Source organism: Elgaria multicarinata, chromosome 5 (assembly GCF_023053635.1).
Source record: "Elgaria multicarinata webbii isolate HBS135686 ecotype San Diego chromosome 5, rElgMul1.1.pri, whole genome shotgun sequence".
Lineage (NCBI taxonomy): Eukaryota > Metazoa > Chordata > Lepidosauria > Squamata > Anguidae > Elgaria > Elgaria multicarinata.
Genome location: NC_086175.1, coordinates 90584836 through 90607956, shown reverse-complemented (window position 1 = coordinate 90607956; position 23121 = coordinate 90584836). Strand labels below are relative to the sequence as shown.

General features: G+C 42.4%; 2 protein-coding genes across 3 annotated transcripts in view; one reads left to right on the top strand and one right to left on the bottom strand.

The window, feature by feature from the left end:
• Nucleotides 1-3224, top strand: part of ILDR2 (immunoglobulin like domain containing receptor 2) — a 56981-nt gene extending 53757 nt beyond the window's left edge. For both annotated transcript variants that reach the window (XM_063126792.1, XM_063126791.1), the window contains 2 exons: nt 489-1185; nt 2986-3224. In XM_063126792.1, coding sequence (XP_062982862.1) covers nt 489-1185; nt 2986-3021 — 733 coding nt within the window. In that variant the 3' untranslated portion in view covers nt 3022-3224. The remainder of the gene's footprint in view (nt 1-488; nt 1186-2985) is intronic.
• Nucleotides 3225-7507: 4283 nt separating this feature from the next.
• On the bottom strand, nt 7508-10689 carry LOC134399621 (zinc finger protein 3-like). The gene is made up of 2 exons (XM_063127704.1): nt 10026-10689; nt 7508-7692 (listed from the first exon to the last, which is right to left on the bottom strand). Exons 1-2 carry the CDS (start codon nt 10687-10689, stop codon nt 7682-7684), a joined length of 675 nt encoding a protein of 224 aa, XP_062983774.1. The 3' UTR covers nt 7508-7681.
• Between the last annotated feature and the right edge of the window lie 12432 nt (nt 10690-23121).

Genomic DNA, 23121 nt, shown 5'->3' with positions numbered 1-23121 from the left:
GGTCCAAGTGCAATGCTCTGGACCACATGTACTGGAGTCTATGAATCAACCCGGTTGTTTGTACAGATCACTTGGGGAGAGACACTAGCTCAGTGGTGGAGACTCTGCGTTGTGTGCAGAAGATCCCAGTTTCAATTATGGCCTGACCAGTTTCAAAGGATCAGGTAGCAAGTGTCAAGGAACAGGTCTGCCTGAGGTGTTGGAAAGCCATTGCCAGGCAGAGTAGACAGTACTGGACTAGACTTGATATAAATCAGCTTCCTATGTTCTAGAGTTGGATCTGTCAGTGCTGAGAATTAGTTTCCTATGGGTGATTTGGGTTCTGCTTCCTTTGCTAGAAAAGAGAGGGAGAAGGAACATAAGGGGTTCCTGGTATATGTCACTCAGGTACTCATCTGGAGACTATTACTTTCTCACCCTGGGTGAGCGGGTGAGTGGCAGGTTACAAGATCAGTCAACTGAAAGCATTCTTTCCCTGTCTCCTACAGCCAGCAGAGATCAAAGTCGGAAATGCTCTCAAGGAAAAGTTTCTCAATGGGAGTGCCAGCCGTCTCCATGGACGAACTGGCAGCCTTTGCCGAGTCCTACAGTCAGCATGTCCGTCGGACCGAGGGCAGTCAGGAACCCCGGCACTTTGAGAGATCAGGATCAAGAGGAGCTCGTGGAGGGCCAGTACAGCACCCAGACAACTCAGATGAGTATTACGGCAAACGCAGGGGAGGAAATCGTGAGCCCCTGACAGATTCTGATCGGGGCTGGACGTATAGCCCACCCAGGAGACGTACCCATGAGGAGAAACACTTGCCTAGGCTAGTGTGTCGGACACCTGGAGGGAGTCAGAAGTATGACCACTCCTACCTCACCAGCGCCCTTGAGAGGAAATCGCGAAGCTATGATGAAGGTGGCGAGCACAGCGAGACACCTTCTAAGCTTAGCTCACAATCCAGCCAAAGGGGAGGAACATACTATGCTTGGTCTCCACCATCCACCTACAAACCAGGGCAGCAGCAGCAGCAGCAGCAGCAGCAGCAACAGCAACAGCAACCTCCACAGCAGGAGGAAGGAGAAGACACTCTGCCGCCGTACAGTGAGAGGGAGTTGAGCCGGGGCCCTTCATACCGAAGCAGAGAACAATCTAACCTCAATGCCTCTGATAAGAAGAGGAAAAAAGAACCCAAGAAAACAGTGAGGCCATGTCTGACACTCCTGATCCAAATGGGCTGAACAGGGATCACCAGGCAGGGCACCTAGGTTCTGGGCTAATGGGGCAAGTTGGGCCACTCCTTTGTAAACATCTTTTACTCTGGTTCTGATACCTAAGCTGCAAATGGGAAAAGACCCTACCACTGCTTGCAAGTATTTTGCAGGGAAAAGCTAAAAAAGATATCTGCAGCTGCAAGATATCTTTTGTTCTTAGGTTTTGGAACCCCAAATGGATAATAAAAAGCTGCCTTCATTTAGACAGGGAGGGGAGTACAAAGAGGAATCTCTGCAGCAGAAAGTTCTTTGGCTAAGAGAAGATAATCAAGATACAAGCAAAATAAATTTGCATTTAGTACATTGTAAATTTAACTTTTAAGTAATCCACAATGGGTGGAAACAGGAATTGCCTGTATGTAATCCTAGTGACCTGAGTAGAAGGCAATTGTTCTTTAGGTCATAAGTATTTCTAGGATTTAGAGTCAGTATGTCCGCCTTACAGTATTCATCTTGGACAGTGTTTGAAAGGGTTTCTATTTTTTAGCAGTTCGAACAGTTGTTATTAAGAGGAATTTAAGGGAGGGGTGAATGTTATCACCAGTCCATTAACTGGGGTGAGGCACTCAGTCCTTGGTCAATGGCTTATATAGTTCCTTCTTAATGATTTGTGGTTTATCTCAGTTTGAGGAGCTCAAGGTGCATATGCACTGTCTCATATTCCACTGATGTGCTCCATTAAGACCAGATGTTGCAGTTTGGGATTATGTTTGGTTAGAGAATTGCCCACTGATCACTAAGGAAGAGGAAAAAACTTCATGGGAGCTGTGATCGTGAAAAAGTGGTGGCAACACACAGCATGGAATGGAAAATCAGTTGGTGCCATTGTTCTCCTAAGCATGTTGGCTTGGTTAATGGGAAAGTGATGGAGAAAAAAAGGCCAACTTGCACCTGGTGCTTAGAGAGAGGCTCACATGACCCTTGTACTTGCAGTGAGATTTCTTGGTTTCTATCTAGGTTTATTTATTATTTTATTATTGCATTTATATCCTTCCTTTTTTCCTCCAAGGAACCCAAGGCAGCATACATAATCCTCCTCCTCTCCATTTTATCCACACAACAACAACCCTGTGAGGTAGGCAGGGTGAGAGTCTGTGACTGGCCCAAAGTCACCCAGTGAGCTTTCATGGCCAAGTGGGGACTAGAACCTGGATCTCCCGACTCCTAGTCCAACACTTTAGCTACTACACCACATTGGCTCTATAGTGAACCAGCCTTCTGAGCAGTTAACACTGAATGTAGGCCATGATTTGGCAACCCACAGAAAGCATTCCTGGAGTGTGTTGGTTGGTGGCTTGTAAAACTTCAGCTTATGCCCATGATAGAGTGCTCAGATGAAGAATTACCCATGAGCATGTTTTGAACCTGGAATGAAAACAACGTGTTTCCAAGCAGGCTTCCAGAAGGTTTATGTGAATTGGCCCTTCATGTTGAGGTTGTGGGATTTGTGGATGGGTGGGCCAGATGGAAAGGCATGATCAAGTTAGCATGTGGGGAAGCTTCCAGCTTGATTAGAAGTAGGAGGTTACTTTATGCCCTCTTAACCTGAAAGCAGATGCCAAATGCCTACTTTTGTTTGTTTGTTTGTTTATTTATTTATTTATTACATTTTTATACCGCCCAATAGCCGAAGCTCTCTGGGCATGTTGAGGTCCATGTTGAGGTTGCGTTTTCAGGCTGTAACGGATGCAATTTGTTTTACAACTTCTGCCTCTCTCTTTTCCTCAGAATGAGTTCCCAACAAGGATGTCCCTTGTGGTGTGATGTTATAGTGGAAGACTTGTGTTAATGGACTGGGAAAGCGGAAGCAATCATAGTGCGGAGCCATGCTGGCTTCAAGGAATGTGTGCTGCCACCAGATATATTCAGACTCTTGTCTGCATCATCATCGGAATTGAGGTCTTATATGGTGGCAAATTTCAACCAATTGCTCTCATCCAGTCAACCCCTTAGGACAGCTCACTCCACCAGGAAATGAAACATAGCAAAGTTTTTTTTTTGCCAAAGCTAGTCCTCCAATTCTTCTCTGAAAAGATGGTGTTTCCATATTTTTATGGCGAGTCCTCTTTCCACCTGCGATATTTAGGGGAACTACTTCCTTGTATAATAAATATTCCGTCTCCCATATGACATACTTCTCACCTGTACTGCTTTGTATCCTGTAGTTGTCAGGGAAAGTTGCTACAGTTTGTGGGGGCTCTCACTATTTGCTCTGTCTCTCATGTTGAGAGAAACAAAGACTTCATGTAACGCTTGGAGACTGATTCAAAATAAGAGTGAAATTTTAAAGAAAACCTGAAAAAGGAAATCATCCTTTGGAAATGACCCAAAAGTGAGATCTGGGGCAGTGCACTAAGAAAGTCAGGGTAATATCAAACAACATTTTGGAGTTCTTGTATCTTTTTTTTCCCTCTTCAATGTCCTGCTCATTCAGTAATGGGAGCTGCCAGTGAGATTAATGTTTTGTTTTGAAAGTGAAACTCAGTAGATTTTGCTGTAATGAGAACGTGCCATGTTATTTCACTGTTGTCTGATATGATGTATCAGCGTTGCCTTACAGTTGAACTATAGCCATAAACGGCTTCAGCTGGGACTGCTGATTGGTCCTATCGTAAGCAGAGCGTGAGCTCAGGTTTTGCTGACAATACACTCTGGACAACAATTATTTCTTTTTTAAAGCCAACTGGTAGAAAACAACTGAGCTTGAATGAGAAGATCAGGGTGCAAAAGAAAAAAAGCCATTGCTTTTATACTTCTACAAGGACCAATATTACTCCTTTCTGGTAATTGGCTGAGGCCATTCAATAAGGCAACAAAAATCTGAACAATAAATATTTTGGTGAAACACCAACTTTGAAAGTTACTTCATTGTTCTCTGTTCTTTTGTGTGTGTGGAAGTATTAGCAGCTCAAGAACCTGCCATGCAGGGTGTTCTTCATCCCCAAGAGGGTAGAATTAGCAACTGTGAAGGATCATTTTGCTTGGTTTCAAGTTGAGGGAAAACAGCAGGTTTTCCTGCTTTGCTTGGGTTCATAATCTAAATCTGATGCATGGGCTTATCTTAAGTGTCATAACTAATTGAATGGTTTTGGTTTCCATTGTGAAATTTAAATCGTCTCCTGAACAAGTAGTTGCTTACTGAGCTTCATCAACGTGTCAGAGTGAGCAGGAGTGTGAAAAGCATTACACGTTTGTTAGTTGTAGAAAGAGAATAAATAACGTAATTGCCAAAAAATGATCAACTTTTGTACACTGAAGCTCAGTCAGTAACAATCTGTTTCCATCTGTGCTGGCTTGGTTCACCTTTTTAAAGCAAAATTTACATTGCATACCTAGATGAAAGCAACAGACCATACAATCACATTAGATATAGAAGGCTAATTCTGGCAGCTGTTTGTTTTCTTGTGCCTGTATGTCTTCTTCATGGTGGAATGAGCCTGCCAAAACCATTCACCGTATATGTCTCAGTAACCCACCCACCCCAATTTAGTTGATTAAATGGTGTTTGTATCTTGTGAACTTCAGCACTACCCCAGGCATTTTGATTCCTATTAAACTAGAGGAGCAGGGCTCAGAGAGAGATAAAAAGAGCATGTGGCTCTCCTCCAGGTGATCCTATAGAGATGGACACAGCAGTCGTCTTCTCTGAACCGCCATTGCTATATTTGTTGCAGCTTTGCAACCTCCAAGTCACAAAATGTTGGCCACACACCCCTCTGGCCAGCTGGGCAACAACTGACCCAGTAGGTTCACAGGTAGCCACTCCTGACTCCTAGAGGTAACAGAGGGACACCCTGTAGAGCAGAGGTGGGAAGAATTCAGGCTTGAAGGATCTATTTAAGTTGTTTGTTTTTTAACTACAACCTAGAGTTCCACCAACCAGAGTCTGATGCAGAAGGCAAACACTTAGAATGAAAGAACTTTGATCTTGTTTTGAGTACCAGAACAGACTTCACTGTCTTTTCACACAAAAATCCAGTCCTTTTTATCCCAAGCTCTCTTCACTTCAGCAGCATAACTTAAGGCAGGGAGTGAGTGATTTTGTTGCTGTGATGGTTAAACAATTGCGAATCAGAATTCCTTGCTATCTATTGTAAATCACCCAAAAATTTACCAGTAGTTCCAGATCTCCCTTCTGCCCACTCTTGTGCACTCCAATGGGCAGCCTCATCCTGCTGTCCTGATTTAGTCCTTATGCCATCTGGGATTTTTCTAGAGCAAGGATAGTCAACGTCTTTGCCTCCATGGTCTGGCTGTTTCCAGGCCAAGTTGCTTAGGGGCTGGACTTGCCTGGCCCCAAAATTACTGCTCAGAAGCTGTCCATCCAGCTTCTTGGGATGAGGAGAGCCCCACCCTTGAAGAATCCTTCTATCACGAATAAGAGGATATTCCAGAGTTTTCATTGACAAAACAGAAAGCTCTGCAGTGTCCTCTCCTTTAGTGCTGGCAGGAACACCAACTAGCTGGTAGGGAAATCTGAGAGCAGAATTGCCTTGACTGGGCTATCGCATGGTCAGGCTTCACTGAGCTGCTTGAATTCCATCATGGAAGAAAGGCAGAGTCTAAATAACTTACAAAACAAAAATGCATTTGTGTTTTTTCCCCTCTTCCAGCAGCTTCTCAATCCTCCCAAATCTGCTAAAGAGTCTGTCCATAACACAGCTGTGCACTGCTACTCCCATCCCTGACAGCTCTTGTTTTCTATTTGTGGCCGCAGATAGTGTGGTCATAAGCGGCATTCTAGGATGGGATGGGTATGATAAATCCTATCACATTGCAGGAGATGCTCTTTGTTCATTACAGCACTACAGAATCATGTGAACCATTTTTAATTTCAGCACTGTGCTTAAAATGCTTAAAGGAGACTGGCAAGAACGATATTCCAAGGAATGTTTATCTAACACAGGAACAAATACTGTGTATGTTGGCCAGTGAACATGACAGGCTTTTTGCTCTCTGTGCAACCTTGAATATTGCACAGAATACATTTCTGAGCTAACAGCACCATCTTCTGGACATCAGACATCCGCTTATGTTACTTCTACTACTATGGAAATATAATTCCAATTTACCTACTTGGAAGTAAATCCCTTTGAAATCAGTGGGGCATACTTGTGAGTAGGGATGGAGCTTTAAAATAAGATGTCATTTTCTCCTTTCTGGCTTTTGTTGCTTAGAAACGCTATGTAGTGGGGGTTTTGTTTTGTTTTTACTAATTACGGTTCTGGAGATTGGTACAAGCGCTGAGAAAATTGTTACATGTTTCTAGAGTGGCTTAAGAGCTACTACTGGACAATGCAATAAGCATTCTACCATAAGGTGGGTTAAATTGCTACCACCCATGGTAATAGAAAAGAATACCCAGGTAAGAGGTGTTGATGACTGGTGTTTGTGAGAACACTTTATGCAATACAGACAATAACACTAGATGATCGAGGGGTTGGGGGCCTGCTTAGGCTCCACTCCCCTTCCTTATTTCTGCCGAGGCCTGAAAGCCTTCAACTCAGAACCAAACTACATGTTACACTAATCACAGTGTGTAGATAAATGCCGCATGATTCGCTTTTTTCTTTACTGTAGTGTAAGCATATACGGACTTAATTTCAATTGGCACCACTGTGCACCGGAAGGGGGGGATTAAATCTGCCCCTCATTTGTTTCCTGAAATTTCCACCCCACGATGGTGGGATCAAAAAAGAGAAAAAAGACATCTATAATGCGATCCCCTCTTTTTTAACCCCGCCCCCCACAGTGGAGGCGATTTCAGGAAGTGAACTGGATGGATGGGTTTAATCCTTCCCTACTAGTGTACGGTTGTCCCAATCCAACTCAGGGCCACGTGTGCTTAATAGACAAAGAAAAAGCTAACTCTCAGCTATATGCCGCATGATTAGCGTAATGTGTAATTTAGCTCTCAGAACTTTTTGAAACCAGTAAAGACCTAAATTGGCTTGAAATCTAGCTTGTCGCTCCTTCCCTACTTGTGCTAACTGCAAGGAGGTTGGGGTGATGCCAGTCCCCCTCCTCAAATTCAGTGCATGTTGGATGGGGGGGGGGGGAGAAGAGAACCCAGGAGGTAGTTTACTATCATATGGAAATAATGACTTCCAAGAATTTTGTTCATGGGAAGAACAGTTATGAAGCACTTTATTAGAAGTGATTTATACAATTAACAACCATGGTGACTTTATCATTACCTAGATGGTTTAAAATTCATTCCACAACTTTAGAACTTAGTATATAAGGAAAAGAGATAAATCCAACTTTTTGTTACAGCTGATCGGTATTTTTTGTCTATTTGACTCACTGTTCCTTCCTAAAGCACGTTAGGCTATTTTCTCAATGAGAAACGTTTCCATTCAGGTCACACAGATCCCAAGCCAAGATAGATCTGCCTCTGGATGCAGCCCCTTTTCTCCTCCATTCATGGTGTGCCTGATTGCAATAAGAAATTCCAATTAATCAGAGATGTCCGTTTTGACTGAACTGGGAGACTGCTTCACAGATCTGGAGAATCCAGGAACTTAAGTCAACTTCAAATCAATTTGGACTAAATGGGAAACTGGTTAATCCCCATTGCATTTAGATGCACAGCAAAGACAGAGAAGTAGCATGCTGGCATATGTATCTTGGTTTATTAAGCTAAGATGTGATTGAACCTGACCATAGAAAATCGGAGATCTTTTCATAGAGTAACTACCCTAACCAGTTTAATTTAGCAACAATATGTAACTGGAGAATTATCAACCCAGAGAAGCTACAATTGGTATATTCATTGGGGAAGGGCTATAACTCAATGGTAGAGCACATGCATTACATGCAAAAGATCCCGTTCAGTCCTCAGCATCTCCAGATAGAGTTTGAAAACGCTCCTGTCTAGAAACCCTGGAGACCCACTACCAACGAGTGTAGAAAACACTGAGCCACAGGGACCAATGGACTGATTTGAGTATGAAGAAGATTCCTTTGTTTTATGCAAACCCATTTTAAATGGAGTCACACAGGAATGGTTCCCAGTTACATCCTTAATCTCTTGAATGTCATAATTTTCAGCACAGAAGGTAGCACACATATTATACTTCTATATACACATTTTAGTAGTTTATGCTTTCATGCTTCTGTGTCCCACTCCTGTGTGTCTTGGAAAGCTCAAAGTATGGTCTAATATACTTTCATCCAAGCACTGATCAGGTCCAGGAATGCATTTGGTGCTTCCAGACAATTTATGGCATTACAGTTTAACAAATTCAGACTGGAACAAAAAATTCATCAATGGGTTTTATAAGATCCATTTCTTATTAGTGAATCAGGAAATCATGTGTGTGCAGGGGGGCAGGGGATAGCAAGTGGTTTGGCTCAGTTGCTTTTGTTTTTCTAAGTTCTTCCTCTGCTGAACTGGGCCATTGTTCAGGTTTGGTGTTTTTTAATCAACTCTCACAAGAAAACCAACTCAGAGAGACATGAAATAAAATTGAATTACAGCCATAAAATCTATTTTAGTAGCCCTTCTAAACAGATGAATTATAATCTGGCTGTGAATGTCTCTATCAAGACATTTTTAATGTGATACCCACACTCCATCTGCCTTTGAGCCTCTTCCTTCTTTATACATTTTGCTGACAACTTTGCTTGAATCAGCAAGTGTATGTTATCAATCCCATAACGTACAGCTTTCCACTATCTGATTCTTGCTTCACTTAGAACCAAAAAGGGTTTATTGTCAGGTTTGGGCTGGTGTCATTTTCACTTAATATTTAAAAAATGTATAACTCTTTCTGAATTTTTAAATTGAGGAACAAAGTTACAATATAATAAAACCAAACAACAAGAAAACACAACAGTAAACTAGGACACTAACAACAAAGGGCCTGAGTAAATAAAAACATGTCTAGGTCTGCTGGACTGCAGTTAGGATGTTTGTTCCAGTGTTACCGTGTGTTCAACAGTGACAGCCAACCAAATAGATGGTGGGGCCACGAAAAGGTTCTCAGTATTAGATCTCAAAGAGCAGGGAGCTACATATCGAAGAAGGGGCTCTGTGAAGTATCCTGGACCCTGACTATAAAGGGCTTTAAAGGTAAATACCAGAACCTTGAATCTAGCTCAGAAATTAATGGGATCTGTGTTATATGTTACCTGTAGCTAACACCCAGAAATTAATCTGGTTGCTACGTTCTGAACTGATTCCAGGTCCCAGGCAATCTTCAAGGGCAGCCCCACACAGCATTATATTGCATTAGTCTAGTTGGGAGGTTACTAAGAGATGCCCAGTGGTTGTTCTTTTGTAGGAAAGTGCAACAGCTAGTGAATTGGCCAAAGCTGATAAAATGTGACTTTTGCTGCTTCCTTGACTTTGCTATCCTAGAGAAGGCCCAGATCCAAGAACATTCCCAAGCCACAAGCCTGAGCTTTTCAGGAAACTGCAAGCCTTTCAAGATAGGCATTTCCAGCACGTTGTTGGTGCCAGGGCTACCCAGCATGCGTAATTTTGTCATGCCTGGATGGAATCTCAGTTCTACTTTTTACTTTTTCCGCTTGTGGGACATTGCCCTTCAGATTTGGGTTTTTGTAGGTTTGTGGTTTTTTTTTTAAAAAAAATCAGGCATGATGTTTCTGATGTCGCACAAGCTGGGGCTGGAACCGGAAACATTTCCCACATCCCTCACACATGTGTGGTTGTTCCCCTGTGTGAATTCTCTGGTGTTTTATGAGGTTGGAATTCCCACTGAAGTATTTTCCACACTGCTTGCATTTGTAGGGCTTCTCACCAGTGTGGGTTCTTGTATGGCTAATGAGGTCTGAGCCCTGCCCAAAGCTTTTTCCACACTCAGCACACATGTAGGGCCTCAGACCACTGTGGATCCGTTGGTGCTGGGTCACATGGGATTGTTGGCTGAAACTCTTCCCACATTCTGGGCACTTGTATGGCTTCTCTCCCGTGTGCATCCTCTGATGCTTGATGCAGGTGGAGCTGTCACTGAATATTTTCCCACACTCTGCACACACATAGGGCTTGTCCCCTGTGTGGATTCTCTGGTGTTTGATCAGATTGGAGCGCTGGTTGAAGCTCTGCCCGCACTCATGACACGTGTAAGGTTTCTGTCCAGTGTGAATCTTCTGGTGCTGAACAAGATGTGAGCTCTGGCTGAAGCCCTTTCCACACTCACTGCACTTGTAGGGCTTTTCCCCGGAGTGCATCCTCTGATGCTGGACCAGGTGAATAGTCCGACTGAAGCTCTTGCCACATTCAGGACATACCATCAGCTTTTGCACTCTGGGGGTCAGCTGGGGGCCCACATTGACCTGTGGTTTCTCAACATCGCCTCTCAAGACAGTGGACAGGCTAGATCTTGGCTCTGAAGGGCTGTTGCATTGCAGCAATGGTGAGGTGAGTTGGCTTGAGTTGGGAACCGGGGAAGTATTTCTACTCATTGTAAGCAGCTGCATTTTTATTTATTTGTTTGGCAGATCTCTGCATTCAGAAGCCTCTCCTGGAGACTGGTTTCATTTTCACACTTTCTCCTGGCAAGGAAAGAATTAAGATGTATTTCACTTCACGTACTTTGAGGGAAAGAAGTCTTGAAAAGGGTTGGGGTGTATGTTAATGAGTAATGCTGAACAGCAAAAGAAAGGCCTAGAAAAGAGACAGAGATCATGTTTGCAACCGCTATATCATTTATTTAGTTTAGTTCTATTTACATTCTGCTCTTCAACAACAACAAAAAAGAAAAATCCCAATGCGGCATTAAAAAAATCTCAGTGTGGGTAACAATAAAAACAAGGCCTGCATTTTGACATGCGGATTACGCAGATGGGCCTATTTTTGCTATAGTCTAGCCTTCCGTTAATCCAGCACGCACTCTAACCATTACGCCACACGTCTACGACGATGCGTCGACACCAGAAAGAGCAGCGCAGTTACGGAGCTAATGTTAAGTGTTGCGAAAGATGTGGCAGGCAGGCGATTGCCGAAAGCGCTACCTTGCCGTGGTGGACTCGTCGACATGCCTTTCCGCGCCGGGCATAAGGCAGAGCGCGGCCACCAGAACCGTAGGACGGCGGCTAAGAAACGCCCAGTGCTCATCCAAGTGGCAACGGGAACGAAGCGGCCCTCTCAAGCCTTGAGACGTGCAAAGCCGCCCCATTCCGATGCACACGCGTCCCAGTCGACGCGAATTCCAAGTCCGTCCGGACTTACCGGCAAAGGCTCGCAGCTCCTGCCGGCGCCTCCTTCCTTTGTTTTCCTGCCGCGGCTCCTCGCGATCGCCGCTTCCTGCTTAGGAGGACAAACGACGTTTCCTGGGAGGAGCGAGGAGGCCGACCCGGCAGAGGGGAGAGGGGCTTCTCCGTTCGAGCCTCGAATCACTGCAGGAGGCGGGAGCCTGCCGGGAATCGGGCGACGCGGTCACACGCCGCCCCAAGCCTCGCCAGCCAGCCGCTGGAACGAGAAAGCGGCTTCCTTGCGCGCAGTTTTGCCACAAGCGCCGTTTAGAGGCGAGGAAATAGGGTCGCCACGTACCTTCCTTTGCAGAGGGCAGTCCTCTGTTTCAGGGGCGGGCAACTTGTGGCCTTCCAGATGTTTTGGCCTGCAACTCCCACCAGGCCCTAGACAGCATAGCCGATGGTGGGAGTTGTTGGCCAAACTTTCTGGAGGGCCACGAGTTGCTCACCTGCGAAGGGCTGCTAGAGGACAAGCCTCCTTCTGGAGGCATTTTCTGTTTTCACCTTCCTCATTCTGGTGCCTTCCAGATGCGTTGGACTACAATCTCCATCTCCTCAGAGGCATCGCTTGTGATAGGGTGATGGGGGTTGTAGTCCAACCAGTGGAGGCTGGTGGCGCCTATGTCAGTGGGTGGTGAATCTGCTCTGGGTTTCACTCAGGATTAGTTAAAACTCTAAAGGAACTATCCAAAGTGCTGAGCCCTATTCCTGAAATGGGTTCAGCACCTTGGATAGACCGGTTAGAATTCTGGCTGATTCCAGCTGAAACCCAGAGCAAATTCACCGCCTCACTGACATAGGAGCCAGCAGCCTACGTTGAATCCAAGATATCTGAAGGGAAGACTGCTCTATTTGAAGGGGTATCCACTCCAAGTCCAGTTTAAAGCTAAAGGAATATAAGTAGAGAGAGCAGCAGGGTACACAGTTAGCTGCTGGTCAGCAAACTGAATTGGCTCACCTGCTCACACAGTTTTCCCCACGATGTATTCTATTTATAGTAATCTTTTTGTAAATGTGTAATTATTTACATCTTTTGCGCCATCTTTTGTCCTCGCTTTCTGGTGATGCATAAGGTACAGTGCCTGTGGCATGCACCGCAACTGCATAACAACATCAGGTTTTTTTGATGAGTTTTGTGAACCGCCCAGAGAGTTTCAGCTATTGGGCGGTATAAAAATGTAATAAATAAATAAATAAAACAAATAAATAGTCGTCAACCTTTCAGACCCAAGACTTGCCTTTAACTAACCCTAACCCACAGTGCCTGGATATTGTCTCTCAATACCAGTTGCTGGGAGACTCAAGTGGGAGGGTGCTATTGTACTCATGTCCTGCTTGTGGGCTTTACATTGGGGCACCTGGTTGGCCACTGATAGGCCTTTGATTAGATCTAGCAGGAATCTTCTTATGTTATGTTCTTAGTCCTCTGTAGTTAATAACCTGATGGATCTGATCAGGGCTGATTTTTATTTTTCTAATTGGGCTCCTGTACTTTTAAGAGCTGTATGGTGAGTATTTGAAATTCAAGAGCTAAGGATTTTCTCACTGCTGCATCTCTACACCAGGAGGGGGAAAAAACACCTTTAGCTGTCAACTGACTGACTGCTTGCTGTGCAACCATTAGAGACACAAGAACTCTGCCAGTAACAGGTCCAGAGTATTTAGCTCATAGTATTCAGGTTGTTCAATGTTAACTAGTTCACTTATATATCCTGCGTGCACTGCTGAGACTGATCTATCCCTGGTTCGAGGGACCCCACTGTGTCCTTCATGCTAAGAAAAATGTGACTGACTGTCCTTTAATTCCTTGCAGCGAGTAACGAAGTATGGAGAATGTTGCAATTGTAACAGACACATACTTACTGCTCCTTCCCCAGGGGATGCTCACAATTACAGTTTAGCTAAATTAGATTTAATGCCTAGCACCACGAGCAAAGTGCCAGTGCGATGCTTGTAATAATATTAACATAAAGCAGGAATCAAGCTGTTCTATGAATTGTTTGCAGCAGCAAATGCTATAGCAGCAGGATGGGCACTTCTGGTAGCAGATCCCATTGAAAGCCAGGGTGTAGTAAGTGCTAAAGTAGAGAGCAGCAGTGAACAGCAGGCATCAGGCCACAGGGACCCACATTAAACTTAAACCTAGGTAGCAGCTAATTTTAAAAGGGGCATATCTTCAACTAAGAACCTCAACAGTTTTCAAGGATTGAAGGCAATTCAATATTGACTCCACTTACTGATTCATGTACACATATAGAGATCACAAAGTTGTGTATGCTCCCCAACCATCCCTATTTTCTTTTAATTCAAAAGTAACTTTGAAAGTTTCTGCTGGGAGAGGGGCCTTCCTTAACCCTTTCCTTTAATTTGGGTATTGAATAGTGGGGTTTATAGGAAATTTCATATTTGAGTCCACTTTCTGATATATCTGCATTGTCTTCTAGCTACCTGAACAAGCAGGCCTGAGACATTTTGCAGCCTGAGGTGAAGAAAAATGTACAAAAGCAAACTCGACTGTCAGTTTAAGTTTACTTCAGGACTGGGGATGGGACAGTATCCTCCATTGGGCAGGCAGTGTGGCCTACAGCTCTCTCCTCTACCACCCTGCTGCCATCTCCTAGCATCTTCCACCTGAGGCAACTGCTTCACTGCCTAATAGTAGGGCCGGCCCTATACCTGAATATGGTTGGGGTTTCATTCATCGTCGTTTGAGCTGCTTGACAGGTTTGGCTATAATGCATCTATTTGCGGGAGTTTGATCTATCTCTATAATAGTTTACAATGGGTTAACCCTGTGGAACTTTGGATAAAGGATTAGGTAACATAGATATTTTCCAAACAAAGGAAACACACATTTCAGTTCTCATCTTCAGATATCCAACCCAAAAGCAGCCTTGAAAGCAAACCAACTGCAAATAAATAGGCTCTGGATCCAACGAGTACACTACCAAACACTAAGTAATAATACATGAAAATGCATGAATGACAAAGGACACAGCTTAGTTAAACCAGAGGTAGGGAACCGGTTGCCTTCCAGATGTTGTTGGGCTACAACTTCCATTATCCCTGGCCATTGGGCATGCTGGCTGGGTCTGTTGGGAGTTGGAGTCCAACAACATCTGGAGGACTGCAGGATACCGCCCCCGAGTTAAACATTTCAACTTATGTGTCTCTCATTAACACAGTTGGGATTTCACATGAAAGCTGGGAGCCAAGGAGAACACCCAGGATGGAAGTATTCTAAGGGCACAATCCTATGGCGCTGAGTGTAAGCCTCCGAACCTGAAGGGTTACAGTCATCCTATGCAGTGGCAGTGACCATCTTCACTTCTGCTGCTCCTCCTGGCCTGCATTTTCACTAGAGGGGCTTTTTTGCTCATCTAGCAAAAGTGTCTCGAAGGGGGAGGGAAGGAAGCTGAAGAGACCTAAAGTTAGCTCATATCTTGACCTCTCCAGTCCCCTGCCTGCCCACCAAAACATTATTAAACATTATACCCCAAAATTGCATCTGAATCTGGTCTTTCCCCTGCATCATGAACTGCCGGCCCACATCCTCCTTTTAGCCCTTATTTATGAGCTCTATTTTTACTCTAGCACACCTTGCCTTAAAAGGTTTTATTTCTGTAACTTCCCTTTTTTGTCTAATTCAACCACTGTAACTGCAGGAGTGAGATAGATGCATTTACCATCAACTTGCGTCATGAGTGCTTGTTACAGTGATTAACAGCATGACCCTATACAGATTTTCTCAGAAGTAAGTCCCATTGGGTTCAATGGGGCTTTCTCCCATGTATAGGATTGCATACAGGATCCTATTTCTGTTCTGTCTATTCTTCCGCTTATCCTTATTCTGACAAATTATTCTGAGCCTAAAAAGAAGAGTTTAAAATCAAGACAGAACAGTCTTTTATCATTTCTAGGCAATGTAATGGAAGCTCTCTTAATGTAAGGGGAACCGAAAGATATGTTTTAGCATACATCTAACATCATACCAAAATGAATTCTGAAGCAAATTCTGGTTTTACTATCCTGTCAGTGATGTGCGTACTCATTCTTCAAGGTAAGTTTCTTTTTGGTTTGGATGTCAATGAATTGCATCCAGGTAATATATATCTCATAGAAGTCAGTGGCAGTTATGCTATGTATATTTGTAGGCTTAGACTAATGGTGGCTGTCATCCATAAAAAACAAACAAACCAGAAGACTGGGATTTAGGCCATTATAGTTGCATCAAAGTCAGCGTAGCTCCAACAATTCAACTAAAGCATTTTGAAAAATATTATTCCCATCATAGGAAGAAACTGAAGACATACTTTGTATAAGATTGTATATATTTAGCCTACTATTCTATTCACAAACCTTTTGTTAAATTAGAGGTTGCATATTTTGTTGCCAAAGTTTGCTATTAAAGTTCACAAATCTATAGATCCTAAAATTGGTATTTGTACCAAAGACAGATGAAAATCTAGGTCTAATAGGTAGAGTTTCAACACACATTTATGGCTTGGGAAACTGATGAGTTGATTAAGGGGCCCAATCCTATGCAGGTTTAGACAGAAGTCCTACAACAATTCCCAGCATCCCCCAGTCAGCAAGTTATAGGACCTTTTTCCTGCCTAAACATGCATAGGATTGCGCCCTAAATTGTCCAAGGCCTTGTGGCAAGTCCAAAGCAGGGAGGCAAGTAGAAAACATGGATGTTAGATTCCAGTTTCTTGTTCTAAAGTAAGTATATTTCAGCCTTGGAGTTTAGAAGTATTTATTGTTATCTTTGTATGGCAATGGTATACTAGCAAAAAAAGACTCAGGATGAATCTGTTGCTTTCCCCCAGTACAGTGAATATTCTGCTGATACTGCCTGGAAAAGTGAAAGTATTATGATGGGTATCTGGACAGACTAACTGATTTAACAGCACATTTGGATATTAATCTGTATGCCCTACATGAGTCTGCTTTCCACTTTTGGTAGACTGGGATTTGGATTGATCTACTATGGGAGGCTAATATGTGAAGGACACTCCTTCCCTTGGAAAGAAGTTGGACTTAATGACCATTTGGCCACTTCCAAGCCATTGATTCTTTGAAACTTTTTCCATCATAGAATTTTGCAGTTTTACTCGGACATAAAATGATAACTGAATGCACTGCAGGAATGTTGGGATGGCCACAGGCAACCGTTTTATTACCCACACTAGACATGGAATCATGTGAACAACTGACTATCTGTTATATCCAGCCATGCAGTGAAGAGAATTTGACCATGCCCTTGTTTCTACACATCTTTTACTGAGAAGAGACGGCCTTGGTCAATTTCCCTCATTGACCAGAAGTGTTAGATAACCAGCTTCTCATTTGGTTTCATATTGCCGTGGTATGCAGCCAAAGGCAGAGTATTTTAGAGGGATGACATCATAAAGGAACATCCAAGGAGGCTGGAAGAAACTGAGAGCAGTTTCAGTATGCCATGCCTACTGGCTATCTGTGGGCTAAACTACACGCTACATTAAATGCATAGTTTGTGCAGTGGATCCTCACCATTTTGTATATCTTAATGTAAGCGTATGAAAATCTAGGGTAGGGTGTAGTTTAGCCATGGAACAAGCGACCAGTGCACAGTTGCTGGACTCAACAGAGTCATTCTATAGCCATTGTACACAGCCCTCTCAATGTCTCTGGATCCCCTTGGATCCCTTTGGACATAACCTGGTAATGATGCAACCACCTGCACTAAGGGGCAAACAATTATTGTTTGTTATTTTATAACCTACTGTAAACACCCTGGAAATATTATGTTTTGAATATGCAAACAAATTTAAAAACACTTATATTGATTTATATGCTTTTAGACGCCAGGTGAAGACCTTTTTATTCTCCCAGCATTTTAACAGTCTATAAATAAATTTTAACTTGGTGTTTTAAATTTGTAATTTTGCATTGCTGCTGTTTTTATCTGTTTGAGCTTTTATATTGTATTTTATACTATGGTTTTATACTGTTGTTTTATACTTTGAATGTTTTTAATTTTTGTGAACCGCCCAGAGAGCTCCGGCTATTGGGCGGTATAGAAATGTAATAAATAAATAAATAAATAAATTATTATTTGAGATAATAGTGCTAAAAATAAATATTCTACATTTGAAACAGGCACATTCAGTTTTTGAAAAGCTTTGAAATCAAGTTGATTTCAGAGCGTAAATCAGTTTCATTACCTAGGTTTGAAGTGTGAGACTTAAAATTTACTACCATGTTTTCAGTTTCGTGACTGAAGTTTGAGATGCACACTTTACTCTTGAAATCCAAATATTTCACTTTCATTGAATGTTAGTGTTTATGAATTGATATTTTTCAATTTCATTTCTTACATTCTGAGATTTAAATTAATTGTTTGTCCAATACATTTCTGAAAAATATATTTAGAATCCACATTAGAGGGTAGTCTCATCAGAGGAGCTCTTGGTGATTGTACACTTCTTGAACCAGACATCAGGATACCTGCAGTCCACTTTCATTATGTGATTTGGAAGAAAGGCAATCTCTTAATGGGGAATTTGAAAGGTCAGAATGCAACAACCTGTAAAATCTACAGTAAAAGATGCCGTGTCTTTAACAACGGAAGCTTGAGTTTGTGCCCCACATTGGTGGAAGATATTGGGCAGTACGCAGTAGAAACTTTTGCTCAAGATGGGATGCATATCTACAGTCATCAGTTTCAATTGGTGATTACTCGTAAGTATCAGATTGTCCTTCTCTGTAGGTTATTCCCATTAAATAAGCATCAAAGATTTGTAGTGTGTATCTATCTATATGAGAGGCAGAACAATTGCACTGGAAATTTTCGATTGCATGTCATTTTTTTTTAAAAAAGAACCTTATCCCATTTGGGCTGGTGATGTGGAATCAACATTTTATAAATAATAATAATAATAATAATAATAATAATAATAATAATAATAATAAGCAAAACATGGTATCTAGGGAAGGTTTGGCTGCCTTTCAATTTATTTGAAGCCCTTTGGGCAAAATCTAGGAATGATGTAGGTACTGATAGGAAGGGAGGAAGGAACTATTCATATGTTGAATACTTGCATGTAAATATATTGGGGGTTTACTAACGCAGTATATGAGATTGCAGTGCTGAGATTGTTGTACACAGTTTCTAAAAAGCTTGTAATTATGTTGGTTTTAAGAAGGGAAAATCAATCTGATCTCATGTTTGAATCCCGAGACTATCCTGCTTTCAGTTTAATGGCTGACATGTGAAATGCACCCTTAAACCTTGAAACCCAAATATTTTAATTTTATGAAACATCAAGTTTATGTATGAGTGCACTTCAAAATCATTTAAGTCTGCTTAATAAATAGGGTTGGAGCGAGTCATGACATCAAATAGACCCTTTGGAATCAATGTGTCTGAAGTTGGTCAGAATGACTTATTTATTAATTTCACTGGGACTACCTTAAATTTGAATAAATCTGAATCCAATCCATACATTTTAGAGTTTTGAATTAAATGTCTGACTACCATATTTTTTATATGTTTAGAATTCAAACAAGTGGGCAGTCTTATCAGTAGAACTCCTGGTGATTGTATGCTCTTTGATCCGGAGATGAGAAAAGTAGGAATCCACATTTGCTCCGTGATTTGGAAGAAGGGTAATATCATAATTGGGAAGATAGAAGGTCAGAATGTATCAGCCTGTAAAATCGACAGCGAAAGGTGTCTTTTCTTTAAGAACGGCAGCTTGAGCCTGTGTCCCACATGGCTGGAGGATACTGGACAGTACACAGTGGAAGCATCTAGTGAGGATGGAATGTATCAGTATAATGAAACAATCAGTCTGGTATTTACTCGTGAGTATTGTGGGTTTTTGTGTGCTATTCCCATAAGATAAACTTCAAGCATTTATGGTGTTCATTTGTGTGATAACCAGTACCATTGCCCAGGAACGTTTGTATTATGGTTTTAGTCTATATGGATGCCTTTTATATGCCCATTTGGTTTGGTAATGTGGGATAAACATTTCAGAAATAATGTTATAACTGACAATATTATGTTTTGGGCTTTTTTTGGGATTTCAATTTTTTTTATTTCCACACAAAACTGGTTAAAAAACATACAGTACACAAGTATTCTTGTGTCTCTTGGGCTTTTTTTAAAAAAACAAATATATTAAGGCTACAATCCTGCCCTAAACTCATTTACATGGGAATAAGTGCCATTGAACTTGCATTGCATGGGAGGATTCAACTAGTCATACAATTAAAAGAAACGGTTCTTTTATGGTCAGCAGTCATCATCCTCAGATCTATTAACAATGTAATCCCAGGCATGTTTACTCAGAAGTGAGCGCTACAGTGTTTGATGGGACTTATTCCCAGATAAGTATGCCTAGGATCGCAGCTTTAAAGTTTTGGAGGAAATATAATAGAAATAAGTAGAAAACATATAAGGGACCAAGTACACAATTTGGGAGTTCTCTTGGACTCTGTGCTCATTGGGGAAGTTCTGATGGTGCTGTCCAAAGTACTTTTTATCAGCTGCAGCATTATCTGGAGAGGTTCGAACTTGCCTCAATTATCCATGCAATAGTGACGACCAGGCTAGACCACTGTAATGAGCTCTATAGGGCGTCTTTTAAAGATGACTCAGAGGCCTCAGTTGGTGGCCAACTGTTAATGGGGAATGGGCAGATCGTGTAACACTTCTACTGCACCAGCTGCACTAGTTGCCAATTTGTTTCTGACCCCATTTCAAAATGCTGGTTTTCACCTTTAAAGCAGGGGTGGGGTGAAACTCTTTCAGCCTTAAGGGCCACATTCCAATGGTGGGTGAGGCCATAATGCACAGAATACCAGGTACTGTAGCTTAAAGCACTAGCAGTAACTATGCTTTAGGAGAGGCATTTCAACATGCCAATATCAGAAACAGTAAGCCTATATACACCAGTTATTAGAGAACATAGGCGGGAGGGTGCTATTCACCCGTGTCCTCCTGTGGGTCCCTGGTCAACAGCTGGTTGGCCACTGTTGTGAACAGAGTGCTGGACTAGATGGACCCTTGGTCTGATCCAGCAGGGCTCTTCTTATGTTAACCTTTTACAATGGGGAAAAGACTGCAAAAAACTAGGAAACAATGCAACCATCAGGGGTTGTGGGAAAGGGATTGGGGCCCTTTGGGTCATGCTGAAGGGCTGGATTGAGAACCCAGGAAGGTCGGATTTAGCCCCGGGGCCTGTAGTTCTGTACCCCTGCTCTAAACTCTTAAATGGTTGGGGACCAAGTTTCCTTAAGGACCGCCTTTATCCATATTAGCCTGCCTGCACTTTAAGGTCAGCAACAGACGCCTTGCTTATAAGATCACTTAGGTTGGCAGTCATGAGGGAGAGGCTTCCTCAGCAGTGGCCCAATGCTTGCGGAATGAATTATTAACTGGGGTCCACCAGACCCCATGATTCTAGGCTTTTAGAAAAGCCCTAAAGAACTACGTAGTTTCCATGGCCGGATCTACACTACTGCTTTAAAGTGCTCTAAAGCACTTTATAACAGTTTTGAAAACGGTATATGGAGTGTGTCCTGGGCCCAAACAGTTGTCAAAACTGCTATAAAATGCTGTCAAGCAGGAATGTAGTTCCTGCCCATGACCTTTTCATAAGATAGGCTTTATTGTACTGCTTTTTATTGATTTTAGCTTCATTCACTGACTTTTAGGATTTTTCTGGCTTGGAAGTTTAATGTTTTTTTTTAAAAAAACACCTGTTGTTATTATTATTAGTCACTTATTTGTTTTTATTAGTGTATTACATTTTTAATGGGCTGTATCCAATAAAACCCTCCTGCTGATGGAACGGTTTCTGTCAGCAGAGCATGTAGGGGACTATTCCCCTTTCCTTCCTGTAGCCTCCTGGATGCCCTTAAAATATGCTCTGGAGTGTTGATTTTGGTGCATGGGGAGGAGAGGGGGAGGTCCTACTATCCTAGTGGAAGTCAGGGTCGTCGCAAGCTCTCCTGCTACCTGAGGCGGAAGAGCACAAGTGTGCTGCCATGACATCTCCCTCCACCCGCCCATTGCTGCCTTTGTGTCTCACTCATCCCATTGCCGCCACATCTCCCACACTCCACCCCGTCCCCATTGCTGCCACCGCCAGCCACCCTATGGCTCACTTTGTCGTTCCTCTCAGAGTGAGCAGGTATTTATTTATTTATTTATTTATTACACTTCCATACCGCCCAATAGCCGGAGCTCTCTGGGCGGTTCACAAAAGGTAGGCAGCCAGGCTGTCTGAAGAGCCAGCCAGATCCAAATGCCTTTGAACGGGTCCTTCCTCAGAGCCAGAGGGCTGTCCCTGGAGATCGCTGCCTCTGTTGGTGCCCACCAGGCTCCTGATTTTTTATTTCTTAAGACTAATTTTTTTAATTAAAACTTTTTTTTTTTTTAACTTGGGAGGCTGGCATGTTGCAAAATGAAGGGCTGCCACCCAGCACCATCTTCTTTGGGTTCATAAGAGTGGTTCTGTACTTGGCAGCTCAGACCCACTCTGTCTCTGTGTTGTATTTAGATTCAACAAATCTGAATCTATATTCTTGGAGAAGGTATTTTTCTTTTAGTCTCACTGGTTTGCCTTCTGGGAAATTAGTATTTTGTGACTAGCTATGCCCACTATGGCAGCCATTTTATGACTAGAGAAGCTCCACCCCCATAGCAGCCATTTTGTGAAAGTGCCCATGATCCACTTTCAAAATTCCAAATCTGCTCACTGACCCAAAATGGTTGTGGACAACTCAGTAGGCAGTGCTGAAGCAGATTGGCTAATGGCCTGATTTGGCTTCATATGAATTATTCTCAGCCTGACTGTTATAGGCAATGCACTTTGTGGGTTTTAACTAGAGCTCTTTCTTATGAAAAGGTCTGTAGTATTGGTGGAATTATTGTTGCAAAACCTGCAGCACATGTTTCTCTTAATTCAGGTATCTATTGAAGTTGACTTTTCAGGCAATATCCTGTGGGTTAAGATATCAGCTCTGTTGAGTTAATGGAACATTCTTTTTATTTAGTTAATTGATGAAAATGGTAGAACCAAGATAGTTAATTGAAATAGTTTAATCAGTTGACAGCCTTATATTAATATTTTATACAGTATTGTGTGCCATTTAAAGCACAACCAGGACTTTTGTAAAGCTATCTGTCAGGAGTTATTTTATAAAGGTAATTATTTTCACAATTGCATTCTAATTTTAGAGCCAGAACCAAAGTCAAAGAAGACAATAAATTGGCCCCATTTATGCTTTTACATCTTAACAGGAGTTCATGTTGCAATGTTTCTTTTTGTAATGGGCTCATGTATATATGAATTTGGAAAACGGAGAAGCAAGACAGGTAATCTTTTCTTTTCTTTTCTTTCTTAGCTACAATGGGGGAAAACTCACTTAAAACACACATTCTTTTACCTTTGCAAGATAACTGTTTGCATTGATCTCATGGTGGAAATCCACATGCCCCCTGAACTTGTTCATCACACGTGCGGGTTGCAATATGCAGTGCAATATGTTTGGCTGATTTGATTTCTTTAAGAAGGCCAGAGAGAGGTTGGACTTTAACTCTCACCTCTGTTGAACTGTTGAATCTTTCACCAGACCTCAGGATGA